General features: G+C 40.1%; 1 protein-coding gene and 1 long non-coding RNA gene across 3 annotated transcripts in view; one reads left to right on the forward strand and one right to left on the reverse strand.

Annotated features, from left to right (window-relative positions):
- grin2ca (glutamate receptor, ionotropic, N-methyl D-aspartate 2Ca) overlaps nt 1-15829 on the reverse strand; it is a 119314-nt gene that overhangs the window by 39105 nt on the left and 64380 nt on the right. For both annotated transcript variants that reach the window (XM_062050314.1, XM_062050313.1), the window contains exons 4-5: nt 10034-10148; nt 1677-1888 (exon numbers count right to left, since the gene is read on the reverse strand). In XM_062050314.1, the coding sequence (XP_061906298.1) occupies nt 1677-1888; nt 10034-10148 (327 nt within the window). The remainder of the gene's footprint in view (nt 1-1676; nt 1889-10033; nt 10149-15829) is intronic.
- The window catches only part of LOC133652012 (uncharacterized), a 34672-nt gene that overhangs the window by 12866 nt on the left and 5977 nt on the right, over nt 1-15829 (forward strand). The gene's annotated exons all lie outside the window — the stretch shown is intronic.

The following is a 15829-nucleotide window of genomic DNA, read 5'->3' on the forward strand; positions in this document are numbered from 1 at the left end:
ACAGCTCGTCATCACAACCCCCCTGCCAGTTTGAGGATGTTCATGCTTGGTTTCAGCATGTTCCCAATTTGTTTTACTTCCTGTAACCCTTAAGACATGTATTCCCCATGGTTCAGCTTGTTTGAGCGGAGGCATTGGTAGTGCAGTGGTACAAGTTTCATGTTTGCCTCAACACCCGGCCACTGGAGATCAGTGCCGGTCCCAAGCCCGGATAAATTAGAGTCATGCCTCAGGAAGGGCATCCGGCGTAACAGCTGAGCCATACTAATCATGCAAGTTTAAAAACATGACTTATTTGAGTCTATTTGAGCTCTAGTGTAGGTATTGAAACTGTTGAGTTGATTCTAAACATGTTGTTTTCTGTTTAATGAAACCTATGATGCATTTTCTCTTTTCCGACTAAAAAATGTTGTCTGTACTCGTGTCAAACAATGTCAATGTGTCAGATCACAAAGTTCATGCATTTAGATGTCCGCCTGCAACCATTTTTGGATGCCTCTCAAATAAGGCTGGGTGTTTATATGATCGTGATACATTTCACGGTGATCAGCTGTGAGCATATGTTGTCTTGATCAAACATGGCTGAATCAGCCATGTTTGCCAATCGGTGTTGCTCTTTTCCCGCTCCACTTCCAGTTGTAAGATACCACAGAAGTTAACAAAGTCATAGACATGAACCATGGAGTCATTGTGGACATACTTGTGAAACAGTTTTGCCTTCTTTCATACTTCCTCCAAATGAGCTGGGGCACAGGACTCTATCCGGCAGCCCTGCGCTCTGCCTGCATCCAGAGGGACACTTATGCTACTTTACTGCTCGTGCTAGCCAGTTTGCTGTTGTGAATAAGACTACCGATGCTGCAGTGTTGAAATTAAACTTTAGCATCTTGTGTTGTGCTTTATTTTACTTAAAAGCATGTACATTTTAAAGCATTTTTTGCCATCTAGCCCATATTCTGAACGCTGTGTTTTGGAGTCTTTTTTTTTTTTTTTACAGTTCGATCACATTGAATTCGTCAATGTGTGCCGGATGTACTTATATGGGCATGTAGCTCTCGGCCAGCCCCCTCTTCCTCTCTGCTTCAGTGCTAGCACACTGAGCAAAGGCCCCAAGAAAATGTTTGTTCTGGTGTGAGGGGAAATTAGCTTGTTCGGCTTTCATGAAAATGCAAGTACCAGGCAGAAGTGGATAGAGTTGCTAAACGATGACACCATTCCGACATCACTTCTTGAACATGTTGAAAAACCACAAGGAAAAGAAGCAGGGTCAGTAAGCGCGAGGGGGCGGGGCGTGGAGGCATTTGCATAAAAAAAGACAGCCCCCCCAAAATGAACCATTTTCCAAGCATACTCCGAAAGGGGTCAAAATGTGACTGTCGGGCAAAATTTACTTAAAATATACACCAAAGCATGTCCAATAAGTATTATCCACCCCACAAAAGTGTGTTAAATGTGGATTAGAACCATTATAGGTCCCTTTTAATTGTACCATGTTTAGTAAGTTTATCTTGGGCAATTTCAATGTGTTTGTCTTTGCTTGTTATTCAGAATGATGGAAAACCTTGGGTTCCTTGGTTCTTTTTATCATTGTAGTCAACACATTTTGCATGTTCTGCTAAGACAAAAATCTTGATTCTTGTGTTGTGATAAGGTGCCGTTGTAGTCGGTACACTTACGCCTCCGTCTTGTTGGACTGGCGTCGGCAAGGCACTGTGTTGCTGACACATGTACCGGTCGATGGGTCCACGGACTCTACGATGACAAATGGCCGCTCTTCCAGCGTGGCGACCGTCAGGTGCCTGTAATCTGACACGGGCTCCAGGTAGGAGCCGTATCGGGGCCACACGGGGTATCTCATCTGCAGGATGCTCATCCCGTAGGTGCCCACCTGAAGCAAAGAGGCGAAGACGTGAGGAATGTCTGCAACAAAGAGCAGATGGTCACTGCGCCACACAAGGCTGCTGTGTACCACTTAGGAAAAGGAATGAGTCTTTGGAGAGGGCCACATATAAATGCCATAAATCTGTTTTTAACGCTGCCTTAAACGCACAAATAAAGTTGAGACACATCTGAGAAATTAGGCCTTTTTGCCTGGAGTGCATGAGATGAAACCGCTGAAGATGCCACTGCAAAAAGCTGTTTATCACAATCTCCCATCTTAATGCAACCGTTCCCAATTTTCCTGCTCTATATGCCGTTATCGCTCATCCTTGTGGTTTGTGCGTCAGGACCTGGTGCAGTTCGTGGACACTTTAGAGGAAATTGATTTTTGGGTCACTGTGGATAGAGATGGTACAATTATATGCACCATGCCACATAATCAAATTGCTATATTACCAGTTAGCTAATTCTAATTGGGGGCTGTAGGGAAATGAGCTGAATACATAATTAAAATGTGGAATTGAACATTTCAGGCGCACTTGAGGAGTCTTGACCTCTGCGAGGTAGCGAGAGCCTGTGCTCCATTATGTCACCGGCTGTTTAGTGCTGAATAAGATGTCAGCTTGATGAATGTTGCTGTCGTGGCCGTAATTCAGCGAACCAATTGCATTTTTTCCCCAAATAGATTTCTAGGCATTAAGTAAACACGGTAAAGGAACACACAACAACTGGAACTATGGCTCTCTCAATAAAGCAAAATCACAAGGAAGTGGAGGAAAAGGGCAAGCAAACACAGTTATCTGAATGTTTGCCGCCAGTCACAGTGATCGGCTCTGCTGTTTACCTATCGTTCCACTCGCAGACTTTCAGTCGAGTCCATCTGAATTTCTAATTCCTTCACTGAGATGAAAAATATCATGTCCCTGTGGTTTCCTAGACACAGATCTCCATTGTAGATGCATCCTTAAAAAGAACCTGTTGTGCTGTGGGTTGCAGATTGAGTGACAACTCATTAGAAAGTTTGCTGACGTGTGCTATGCTGTGTAAATTACACACAATCCTCTGGGAACTCCTCTTTGACAGGCAATTGTGTGCCTTGCTAAGTCTTTGGTTTCAAGCCATCTGTACATGTTCCCTCTCGGCTTTAAGTGTCTTCTTTGGTCTTCCTGGTCGTGTCTTCGTTTGGAATCTGACTCGATATGACTCCACCCTGGCTTCTGTAAATCCACAGTCTTGTCGCTGCTTTTTTTTTACCTTTCCATTGTTCTGTGTGTTTGTCCAAAGAATGTAGTCCCACTAATGCCTTTTTTACGTCACCTCAAAGAAGGTCTTCTTTGTAGTTTTGTTAATTATGGGTTCAGAAACGTTAGCTGTGTGTGATTTAAAAATATATTGTCGAACTTTCAGTTGAGCTCAATCTATTTCGATCATCAAGCCAAAGAGGATTAGCCTTATATATGACACTTCCTTACAAGAGCAAGGACTTCCCGTTATTTTCCTGAGTTGCTTCTTCTTTTGTGGTTCCTCTTCTTTCTTCCCAAGGTCCGTTAACATTTATACTCTAATTAAGATGCAGCTACTGAATGATGACCACTGTAATGCATTTAATGAGAGCAGCAGCAGCAGCAATTTAGTGATTTAAGGTTCATTGATAGAAGTCAGGGAATCAGTCTGTATTGTGTCAGGACCAGATGGGTATCACTTGTATGGATGTAAAACACAGGCTGCCCCGGAACACAATGATTATAATAAGCCAATAAAGTCAGCAAAAGGGTGATGAAAAGGCAGAATAAAGGTTTAGCTCCGAGAAAATGAAACCCTGCAGGCAAGAAAGATAAACACAGTGGAGCTATTGCCTCATTGAGATGAGACAATATTTGGTGAAAGTTTTGCTCTGAATGTGCGTGAAATCTTTCCTTGTCCTGCAAGGTTTATATAAAGTTCATTGTGGTGAAAAGCTGAGGCCGCTACAGCCTTAACTTTGAATTTAAAAACCTTGCTAATGTCTATTGAACTTTACTGTAAGCACACATAGCTGCCTGCACAGAGGAGGCTTTGGATTGCCTGTTGAAACGTAAATAAATTAATGCTGCTATTAAGACAAATGCTGATTGTCGGGCGGGTCTTGTGTACAACAAACATTTGTTCACACCGATCTACCGTCTTTGTTTTGCTTCTTTACAACGTTGCAACCCTTGCACTTTCACTAATGAGATATATTTTTGTCGGTATTACTGAGAGTCTTTTATCTCTTTTGTGAAGACATTAGGTGATTTACATTCAACCTTACATCATTTTCCTCACTTATGCTTTTATACTTGCCTAATAGTGCAGGACTTTGATGTCATATTGGAAACGAATAGCCTATTAAAAGTGAAATTAGTAGCGCCCTTATTCATCAATAAAACATAATTAGCATTGAACCACCTCTGTCTGTGACGTCTGCGCTGGTGTGCGTGTGGCCTTGTCTCCTGCAGTTAGTTTCATTCTTGTCAATGATGCTACACACACAAGGTGTGTGTGTGGTGGATGGAGTTGACAAGAGGAGTGGACGCCTGTGAGATAATCCTGCAGTAAGTGTTTCACTGATGTGACTGTAGCCTCTAACTAGCCTTAAAGGGGAAATGCACTTTTTTGGAATTTGGAATAATTTACAATCCTAATTTTCAGTAAGACACAAACACGTTTTTCTTTTTTTATGCATTCTACTTCGTAAAAAATATGGCAAAAACAAGGTGGCTAACAATGCAGCTAATGGGAGTACTCTTTGCGCCCATAAAGCCCTTTAAAACATCAAAAAAAGGCAAACATGTCTCCGTTTACATCTTATGACCTGAATATTAACCAAGTATTAGTGATATTGGTGATATGCTATGACACAGAAAAACTGTTTTTTGCTGCGTCATAATCACAGAAGGCCAACTAGCTTATGCAGCAATGTTGACAAACTGAACTGCTTCTGTTGCTGCATCGCCTCTGAGTTGGTCATAGTTAATTCTAGATTATAAATCATGCCTCTCACCTCGATAGTACAAGGTTGTGGCCATAAACAGAGAAGTTGGCCAACACCAAATTTTTACCTGTAGATGGCAAGAAAAACACGAAAAGACGCACGTCTGCGGGCACCTTTTTTTTCTTTTTTCTTTTTTAACCTCTTGGTGGATTATGATTAATTCATCTAAACGGGAAGATATAAACATCCAGTCAGTCGGCATCCCAGTGAGAGCAGACATTGTACAAACCCCGTTTCCATATGAGTTGGGAAATTGTGTTAGATGTAAATATAAACAGAATACAATGATTTGCAAACCCATATTCAATTGAATGCACTACAAAGACAAGATATTTGATGTTCAAACTCATAAACTTTATTTTTTTTTTGCAAATAATAATTAACTTAGAATTTCATGACTGCAACAAGTGCCAAAGTAGTTGGGAAAGGGCATGTTCACCACTGTGTTACATGGCCTTTCCTTTTAACTACACTCAGTAAACGTTTGGGAACTGAGGAGACACATTTTTTAAGTTTCTCAGGTGGAATTCTTTTACATTCTTGCTTGATGTACAGCTTAAGTTGTTCAACAGTCCGGGGGTCTCCGTTGTGGTATTTTAGGCTTCATAATGCGCCACACATTTTCAATGGGAGACAGGTCTGGACTACAGGCAGGCCAGTCTAGTACCCGTACTCTTTTACTATGAAGCCACGTTGATGTAACACATGGCTTGGTATTGTCTTGCTGAAATAAGCAGGGGCGTCCATGGTAACGTTGCTTGGATGGCAACATATGTTGCTCCAAAACCTGTATGTACATTTCAGCATTGATGGCGCCTTCACAGATGTGTAAGTTACCCATGTCTTGGGCACTAATACACCTCCATACCATCACAGATGCTGGCTTTTCAACTTTGCGCCTATAACAATCCGGATGGTTCTTTTCCTCTTTGGTCCTGAGGACACAACGTCCACAGTTTCCAAAAAGAATTTGAAATGTGGACTCGTCATACCACAGAACACTTTTCCACTTTGTATCAGTCCATCTTAGATGAGCTCAGGCCCAGCGAAGCCGACAGCGTTTCTGGATGTTGTTGATAAACGGTTTTCGCCTTGCATAGGAGAGTTTTAACTTACACTTACAGATGTAGCGACCAACTGTAGTTACTGACAGTGGGTTTCTGAAGTGTTCCTGAGCCCATGTGGTGATATCCTTTACACACTGATGTCGCTTGTTGATGCAGTACAGCCTGAGGGATCGAAGGTAACGGGCTTAGCTGCTTACGTGCAGTGATTTCTCCAGATTCTCTGAACCCTTTGATGATATTACGGACCGTAGATCAGGGGTCTCAAACTCAATTTACCTGGGGGCCACTGGATGCAGAAACTGGGTGAGGCTGGGCCGCAAAAAAAGATTTCTTAAAAAAAATCTATCATGCACTTTTTAATGAATTCACCTTCTTTGAATGGCTTTCCCGCCGTAGCAACCATCTCACTCACCATGTAGCTAGCTTTGACTGCTGCATCGCTCTTTTCGCTTGCTTTCTTGACGAAATCTTGTTGCCTCAATAGACTGGTTTTATAATTTGCAACCCGGTTCACTCTCTCATCTCCCTGGTATTTTGCATACTCCTCAGCATGTCTAGTTGTATAATGATGTTTCAAATTGTATTCCTTGTGCATCGCAACTTTCTCTGTATCAACTACAGAAAAGAGCCATAAGGATTATTCATAAAGTAGATTACTTAGAACACACTAACATATTATTTATTAATTCCGGTTTATTGAAATTACAGGAGCTAGTAAAGTTACAGACGTTATGTGTCATGTTTAAGGCTAAAAGTAAAACATTACCAGCAAATTTACAAAAAATGTTTGTCATCACTTCTGAGAATGAAGAGCATAGAAGAAAAGGTCATTTCCAACATCAGTATTCAAGGACAACTTTAAAACAAATGTGCATATCAGTGGTGGGGGTTAAACTATGGAATTCTCTTTACAATGAGATAAAAGATTGTAAAAATATATTCCAATTGAAAAACTATATAAAGACAGAACAATAAGATCATATGGACAGCCATAAGTGTTTACATTTTGCTTTATATTTATTATTTTACTTATTTTTTGCCTGGTTTTGTATTTGTTTTGTATCATCCTGTGAGGTGTATATTACTTTTGTTTTTTTTGTTCAGTTTGTACATCATGAAGTTTTGCACTTCTTGTGTTTTTTTGTGTGTTTTTTTGTTTGTTTTCGTTATATTTGGATGTATTTGTTGGTTTATATGATATCATTAAGTAAGACTACGTATTATGTTGAAGGGGGCAGAAAAATATACGATTTTTCTTCATCCTGCTCCTTCTCAGGCATTGGTGTGTAAATGTATAATTTAATAATTGTGGTTTAATTGTCTATCGATCAAAGATGCACATCAATGAAGGAGATAAATAAAAATGAAATGAAATGAAAGACACGTTGGGGTGCCCCTATGCTCAACAAAGAAATATTGCATCAAAAATCGTCTCTGTCTGGAGCCAACGGGAGGGGAAGGAGGGGGGCTCGCCGTGGAGTTTACAGTTACGGTAGCACAATTAGCCCCGAACGGGCTAACATCACCACTAACGTGTTACACGTCTGATTCGCCCAGCGACTCTCTGTCGGAGTATCAGCGCTGGGGTCCAGTGCACCACACTTTTGTATTGTCGCTCAGTCCTTCGGCGGAGTGCTCGTCTTCCCCGCCCGGACTGTTTACAACGGGGGCGGGAGCGAGCAGGCGGGCGAGCGAGGGAGGCAGGGAGGGAGGGAGGAAGAGCGTGAACGGGTGTCATGGAAAAGCGGCAAAATGTTTCTCTGCTTGCATCACGCAAGTGACGTCAATGCATACTTGCCAACCTTGAGACCTCCGAATTTGGGAGATAGGGGGGGTTGAGGTGTATGTGGGGGGGTTGAGGTGGGCGGGGTTGGGAGGAGACGGGGTTGGGGGTAGGGGGTGTTTTTGTAGCCCGGAAGAGTTAGGGCTGCAAAGGATTCTGGGTATTTGTCCTGTTGTGTTTATGTTGTGTTTAGGTGCGGATGTTCTCCCGAAATGTGTTTGTCATTCTTGTTTGGTGTGGGTTCACAGTGTGGCGCATATTTGTAACAGTGTTAAAAAATAAAATATGACCACCCTCAGTGTGACATGTATGGCTGTTCCTCAAGTATGTCTTGCAATAACTTGCGTGTGTCTCTAGAAGCCTCATACTACATGTGTCTGGGCCGGCACGCTGTTTGTATGGAGAAAAAGATGATGCGTTGACAGTTTCTGGAGGACACTTAAGGCAGTGCCATCAAGGCACGCCCTCGCCACACTGTGATTGGTAGATTCCTTCAGCTCCGCACACAACGCTGTCAAGCGCCATTCATTTAAAACTCGCGGGCCGCACTAACATTTAACTTTCATATTAAGGTGGGGGCCACAAAATAACGTCTCGCGGGCCGCAATTGGCCCGCGGGCCGCGTGTTTGAGACCTCTGCCGTAGATGGTGAAATCCCTAAATTCCTTGCAATAGCTGGCTGAGAAAGGTTTTTCTTAAACTGTTCAACAATTTGCTCACGCATTTGTTGACAAAGTGGTGACCCTCGCCCCATCCTTGTTTGTGAAGGACTGAGCATTTCATGGAATCTACTTTTATAGCCAATCATGGCACCCACCTGTTCCCAATTTGCCTGTTGACCTGTGGGATGTTCCAAATAAGTGTTTGATGAGCATTCCTCAACTTTATCAGTATTTATTGCCACCTTTCCCAACTTCTTTGTCACGTGTTGCTGGCATCAAATTCTAAAGTTAATGATTATTTGCAAAAAAAAAAAAGTTTATCAGTTTGAACATCAAATATGTTGTCTTTGTAGCATATTCAACTGAATATGGGTTGAAAATTATTTGCAAATTATTGTATTCCGTTTATATTTACATCTAAGACAATTTCCCAACTCATATGGAAACGGGGTTTGTACAATAAGTGATTGTTTTGTTATGTTCATAGTTTGTATTCCTTGTTTAGCATTTAGCAATACTGCTCAGTGTTTCACTAAAGCTGGATCTGTTTTTCACACAGCTTCTAAAACTTTTCGATCATCCTCCTTATAATCAGGCAAAAAATGTAAGGTTCTGGATTATCATTTGTCCCAAAGTAGTATTTGATTTCTCTCAAAAAGTCTGCCGTGATTAGTAGTGTTGCTGTTGTTGTTATTGTTGAAGGGAAAAGCGAACGTTGTGATGCGTCTGTAAAATTAATACACCACCGTATGCTATAAATCAGCAAAAATATGTAAATATTGCTGCCATTTTGATGACATCACTTTCTGTACACATGGCACAGCCATTTTGGAGAGGCAGGGCCCCTGACGTAACATCCTGTTTACATTCTTACACCTGCGGCACAGCAATTTTGGTGAGGCTGGGCCCCCTACGTCACATTCTTTTTAGACGTCTGCGAGGAGTACAGCAATGCTGCACTGTTTGCTGAGTTGGCTCGCAAATAGGAAATAATATGATTTTTTGTTAAAATAAAGCCCATAATGCCATTTTTTGTGGTCCCCTTTATTTAGAAAAGTATCGAAATACATTTTGGTACCGGTACCAAACTATTGGCATCGGGACAACCCTAATGTATACACACACACACTTTATACTGTCTTCAAATTATGCATTTTTTTCTACTTAAATATGGACTTTTGTCGAGGCTAGAACCAAGTATGCATGTTTACATTAGTTTTTATGAGGAATTTTGCTTCACGAAACAAACTTTTCGGTTTACAAATCATATTCAAGAACCAATTAAGTTCCTAAATCGAGGTTCCACTGTATACTTACAGCACATATATAAAACTCTTATGGAGGCTTTTGCATGTTTTTTTGAGCGCATTATAGGCGGAATAGAGTGACCAATTGGCTCCATTGTCAGCTGACTTTTGCCAAGGTTTATTTACGTGTTAGAATGCATAAAAAAAGAAAAAACACGTGAGCTTGTCTCACATAAAAATTGTGAAAGATAGGCAGTATTCCAAAAAAAGTGCAGTTCCCCAAATGACAAGACCACTAAGGGATGAAATAACTCCTACTGCTTAAAATGTCTTGCTTTTTGTTATAAACATTTATACCAAAAAAATAAATATAAATAAACCTTGTCCCACTGTCTTTCTCTGTCCAGAGTGATGATGTTCATCGCAGGATTCACCAGGTAACCGTTAGTGTTAAAGGAGAAGTCATTGTGCTCCCATGTTACATTCAGCATATGTCTGCGAAAAGACGAAAAACAAAACAAAGAGGTCGTCAGTCACACAAAAGAAGAAAAACACTTAGCTTTATGTTTAGTATGTGCTACCTCACCCAGGCCCCTCAAGGGGGAAAAACTGCAAAGGTATTCTTCTTGGAAATTAGAGATTGCAAGTTTAGGCCCTGTCAGTGCTTTGAAATTCGTGGCATAATGAGGCTTTTGGGGGTTTGGTTTGGCTCAGGGTTAGAATGGCAATCAGTCCCCTAAGTCTTTCCAAGCATCTTTTGGGAACATACTGAAGCCTGACTTGCTGCTGATGACGCTGTATTGCGCATGTAAATATCACCATTGTTTGCAAGAGATTGACTTTAATTTTTTTATATGATTCAATTTCAAACAACAGTTTATGCTAGATATTCAGAATCAGTAAAACTATTCTTTTGAAAGATTTTGAAAGTTAAACCTTTGAACTATTGTATACTGTAGCTCACAATGAGAATAATTGCTGAACTATTTTTAGTGAAGATGTCACAGTTCATGTTGTCAGCCATCAAGATAAGAATGAACAATGTTTCCTCTTCTTTGTTCTGTTTCTAAAAATGCTAACGCTCGGCAGTAAGACGACCCCTGTGCTAAAAACAGTTGTGTGCCTCCTTTGATCGCTTGCTTTTTCATCACTTCCATCGTTTGTTAAGTGAGCCCGCTCTCTCACCTCCGCCATCACTCCAGCGGAGGTGATGAAAGAGCTCCGGTAGGAGCACCGCCTTGGCTTCACTCCGTGAGAAAAGCCCTTTCAGCCGGGTAATCTGTGATAATCCAATTGCCAGGTTAACTGATTCATTATCCAGACAGGAATCAAGTAAGGACCATTCTGAATACCTTGGGGCTTGTTAATGTTTGATGTGCAAGAATGTAGAGTAAATCCAACAGGAAGCGCTTTGTTCTGTCTTTTCGACCTTCATTACGCAGACACAAAGCTGATCAAATCATGCCTGCTGGGTTTTTGAGTATCCAAAGAGTTATTGGTATGGAATCAAAGCTTGGGATAATGTTCACCATTTTGTCTTTTTCATTAACATTTTGGATTTACAGAAGAGAAAACTGTTGGTCCTACGGTTTACAGATTGTGAACGAAGAGATACTGTTGATACCAGAGAAGTATCATATCAACAGCACAACCACAGACAGTGTCCCTGATATGGCTGAAAACTGTATCACGATATAAGTTTTTTATATTGGTCGATATCGATAATTATTGATATTTTTTATGACACATGGAAATATGGACCAGGAGAAAAGTATATTATATGTTAACATTTTTACTTCAAATGTAACCTTCCTCTGATTATAAACCCCTCAACTATAAAGGCAGAAAGAAAATGAAATATCAATAAAAGCATGAAAAACAATCAGTCGATGTAAACACATACTAAAATCACAATAAACACTTAAAAATAACCTCTTTAATGTAAAAAAAAGGAAAATGTAGGAAATACCTAATAACGTGTTACAAAATAGTGCAAAGTGTGAAAATTTAAATTTAGAAGCCTAACAAGAACAAGTATTTGCAGGTTTAGTGTCACGAAGTAATGTTATGCAGTAATTGGTATATAAATATTATTGGACCAAATTATAATTTAAAAAATAGCACATTTGTTATATTTTATTTATTTGTTATACAGTCCTGCATTTTAGTTCCTACCTGTTTCCGAACATCCAAAAAGGGAACGGATGTGGGTTGATAAGAAAAGATGAGTGCGGCGAAAGACGACAGTCCGTTTGAAAAAAAACAAAAAAACGCCATACTGTTGTGGTGACTTCTCCTGTTTTATTCACTATTTCTTCGCTCTCTGCAGCACTCATTTTTTATTTATTTTGCAATGTACAGAAAATCGAAAGTAAGATGGTGCAACCAAAAGTTGGTTGATACTGTTACGTGATTGGCTGTTTGTCCCTCTCATTTCACGACAACTTCCTGTTTGGCTAGCTTACCAGACCGCGAGTGCCTTTGTTCATTCAACCAACCAAGCTTTATTCTTACCTATTTTTTCCGAACATAAAAATACATATTTCTGGGACATAATATCGAACTAATTTTATACTGTTATGATTACATGTCTATCGTGATATATACTGATATCGTTTTATCGGCCTAGCCCTTCCCTGGATTTTGTGGTACTTGGCTAAGTTGTCATCAACATACATTATCGCGATACGGCCATATAATTTAAATAAGCCATATTTATATACTCGCACCGAGGTATACACAGTATTTATATATATCGCACAGTTCTGATGGACAGTGTTTTTTAGTGTTCAGTGTCTTCTGTACTTCTGTATTTTCTTTACTTCAGACTGCTGCACCAGTTTTAGGTAAAACAATTGAGTCCATGCATGTGCAGCAGCAGATTCTATAGAATTGCTTTTTTGGAGACCACACCTGTCTGTCATCACAGACTCTTCCAGCACTCAATTCCCTCGCCATCGCCAAGGTTTAAAGGAGTGATGAGACAGATGGCATCGGGGGCAAGGACACAGTTTAGGAGAATGACAGTGGTCGTAAATCTAAGCACCACACCAAACACATGAGAAGTCCCGGATAAATAAATGAATGGTGTGTCGGCTGGGTCCAAACATGTTTATCAGGAAACCTTGTAGATGTGAGCTGACTTAAATAGCACTATGCTACATATTCACCTTTTCAATATACCAGGCACAGTTAGTCTATTTAAGGGACACATTTTAGACATACAAAATGGTTAATCAAATACTGCAAATCTGCTACCAACAATACAGTTGAAATAACACCACAGGCATTACACAACCGGTTTTGTCTCAAAGGATGTATTAATAGCATGTCTAGGCAAGTATCATTTTGAACAAGGATTAAATGTGAGTCAATTTTCTCAGACACCCCTTGACCGATTCTCTGTCCCGCTCAGTACGCCATAAACCAATTGGATGCAAATCTTGCAGTACCAACTCAGTACATCCAAACATTCATATGAATAAGTCGCTTCCTGGCCACATTGTTGAAGAGACCCACTCTCAGATTATTAAATGACATTGTCTCACACTATCACGCAGATAGTAAAATAACACATTTTAAAATACCACAACTACTGTGTCTCAGATTGTCATGTCCCCATAGTATCATTGTTGTTTTTTTCTTTTTAAATTAAGGCTTTTGTTGAAAGTAAAGTTTTTAGTGGAATTTGTATGACTGTGTTGGAGGAGATGAGACATATTTGCCAAAGGGGAAACGAGCAATGATATGCCTGGCTTTACCAAACCTGAACATTCCATACATTATCCCACCAACTAAGGCGACGTTCACACTGCAGGGTCGGATGTCCAATTCTGATTTTTTTGCTAAATCCTATCTTCTTAGTGGTCGTACACATTGCAAAAAAAGTGACATTTTTATTGCAATCTTTAATTTAATGCAATCTGACCTGCATGCGGACATGACCATGAATTGAATAACGTGGACCCCGACTTAAACAAGTTGAAAAACTTATTCAGGTGTTACCATTTAGTGGTCAATTGTACGAAATATGTACTGTACTGTGCAATCTACTAATAAAAGTTTCAATCAATCAATCAATCAAAAACCTCGCATGCACTTCAGAGTTTAAAGTTAAAGTTAAAGTACCAATGATTGTCACACACACACTAGGTGTGGTGAAATTTGTCCTCTGCATTTGACCCATCCCCTTGTTCACCCCCTGGGAGGTGAGGGGAGCAGTGAGCAGCAGCGGTGCAGCGCCCGGGAATCATTTTTGTTGATTTAACCCCCAATTCCAACCCTTGATGCTGAGTGCCAAGCAGGGAGGTGTTTGGGTGTTACCATTTAGTGGTCAATTGTACGGAATATGTACTGTACTGTGCAATCTACTAATAAAAGTTTCAATCAATCAATCAAAAACCTCGTATGCACTTCAGTGTTTACGGAAGTCAACATGGCTTCCACTCTAGTCTTAGTACTGGCGCATTTGTGGCAATTTCAAGGAATTATTGCGCGTAAGAGATTACAAAGGAGGACAACAAGTATTTTGGCTCTCGCAGTTTTACGAGATGTTTTGCTTCGATGTCTGCTTGAAGCGCGTGTTTGTGGCGAGCATTTGGAGACAGAGTGGTGGAACATTCACATGTTCCTAAAACATTATTTTCACCTGTGTTTTGCACCGTTGTCAACTATTTATTTTGTAACCTTTTATTTTGGCGAATAATTATGACGCTTACCGCTTTTTGATGACTTTCTGGTCGGATGAATGCGACCTGAGCACAGGAGGGTTCATATTGAGGACGCATCACATATATGTCCGATTTATATCCACATACAAAAGTGGCCTGGGTCGTTTAAAATTCAGAATGGCACTGTTCACACTGACATGAAAAAATCTTATATGGGAAAAAAAATCGGAATTGACCTGCAGTGTGAACAAGGCCTTAGAATGGGGGTCGGCAACTTTAGTGCTGCCCTAGTGGCTCCCTGGAGCTTTTTCAAAAATGTATTTAAATGGAAAAAGATGGGGTAAAATATATTTTTTGTTTTAACATGGTTTCTGTAGGAGGATAAACATGACACAAATTATTTGTTAGAAATCCCACTGTTCATATTAAACATGCCACACTGATGAGAGTATTTGACAAGCGCTGTTTTTTTTCTACTGATTTTCCGCGGACCTTGAACTCAGAGTAGTTTGTTTACATGTACAACTTTCTCCGACACTGCCAAAAAAAATTGTTTTATGCCACTCTTTTTTTTGTCTCATTTTGTTCATCAAACTTTTTATGCTGTGCGTGAATGCACATGTAAGCTTTGTTGATTTTATTGACTTGTTGGAGTGCTAATCAGGCATATTTGGTCAGTGCATGACTGCAAGCTAGTCGATGCTAACATGCTATTTAGGCTAGCAATATGTACATATTGCATCATCATGCCTCGTTTGTAGGTATATTTGAGCTCCTTTGATGTATGTAATTTATATTTGCATGTCTCATGGCACATTATCTGTATGTAATATTGGCTGCATTTCGGATAGTTGTTTGTGTGCTGTTATAGACCACAACAAACGTTACCAATCTTGCAAAGATTGTAATAAATCCATTAGAAGAAGACAGCCTGATGTTTTCTTTAACTTGGACACAAACATCTATACCTTGGCCATTCTAAGCCAATAATTTCCTGGAGTGAAGCCTCTGTTTTACGAATGTTTTCCAATGGTGTAAAAAAATGTGTAGAATACTTATTAAAATGTCAACATTTCTGTCAACGGAAGATTTCAGCAGCAGCTTTATTATGATAGTAGGCTAATATAGCTAATATAGATACTTATATCATGTATTGCCTTCATTATAACACTTACTGTATATGGCTTATAGGCGTTTATTTTTTTGCGGCTCCAGACAGATTTTTTTATTTATTTTTGATCCAATATGGCTCTTTCAACATTTTGGGTTGCCGACCCCTGCCTTATAGACTTACTGCCATTGTTCCAAAGAAACTGTTGAGCTAAGACTGAGGGCATCTGGGCAGCAAGCCACACTGAACTTCTGCATTCTGATAATGACTTCGGCTGACCTTATTATTCCTGCCAATAGACCTCACCTTTAAAGTTGCACACTAGAACGTAAGTGAACTCCCCAAAGAGCAATATACTTCTATGTACAATACATAACAGCTAGAGGTTGCCACTT

Source organism: Entelurus aequoreus, linkage group LG06, assembly GCF_033978785.1.
Source record: "Entelurus aequoreus isolate RoL-2023_Sb linkage group LG06, RoL_Eaeq_v1.1, whole genome shotgun sequence".
In the NCBI taxonomy this organism is placed as follows: Eukaryota; Metazoa; Chordata; class Actinopteri; order Syngnathiformes; family Syngnathidae; genus Entelurus; species Entelurus aequoreus.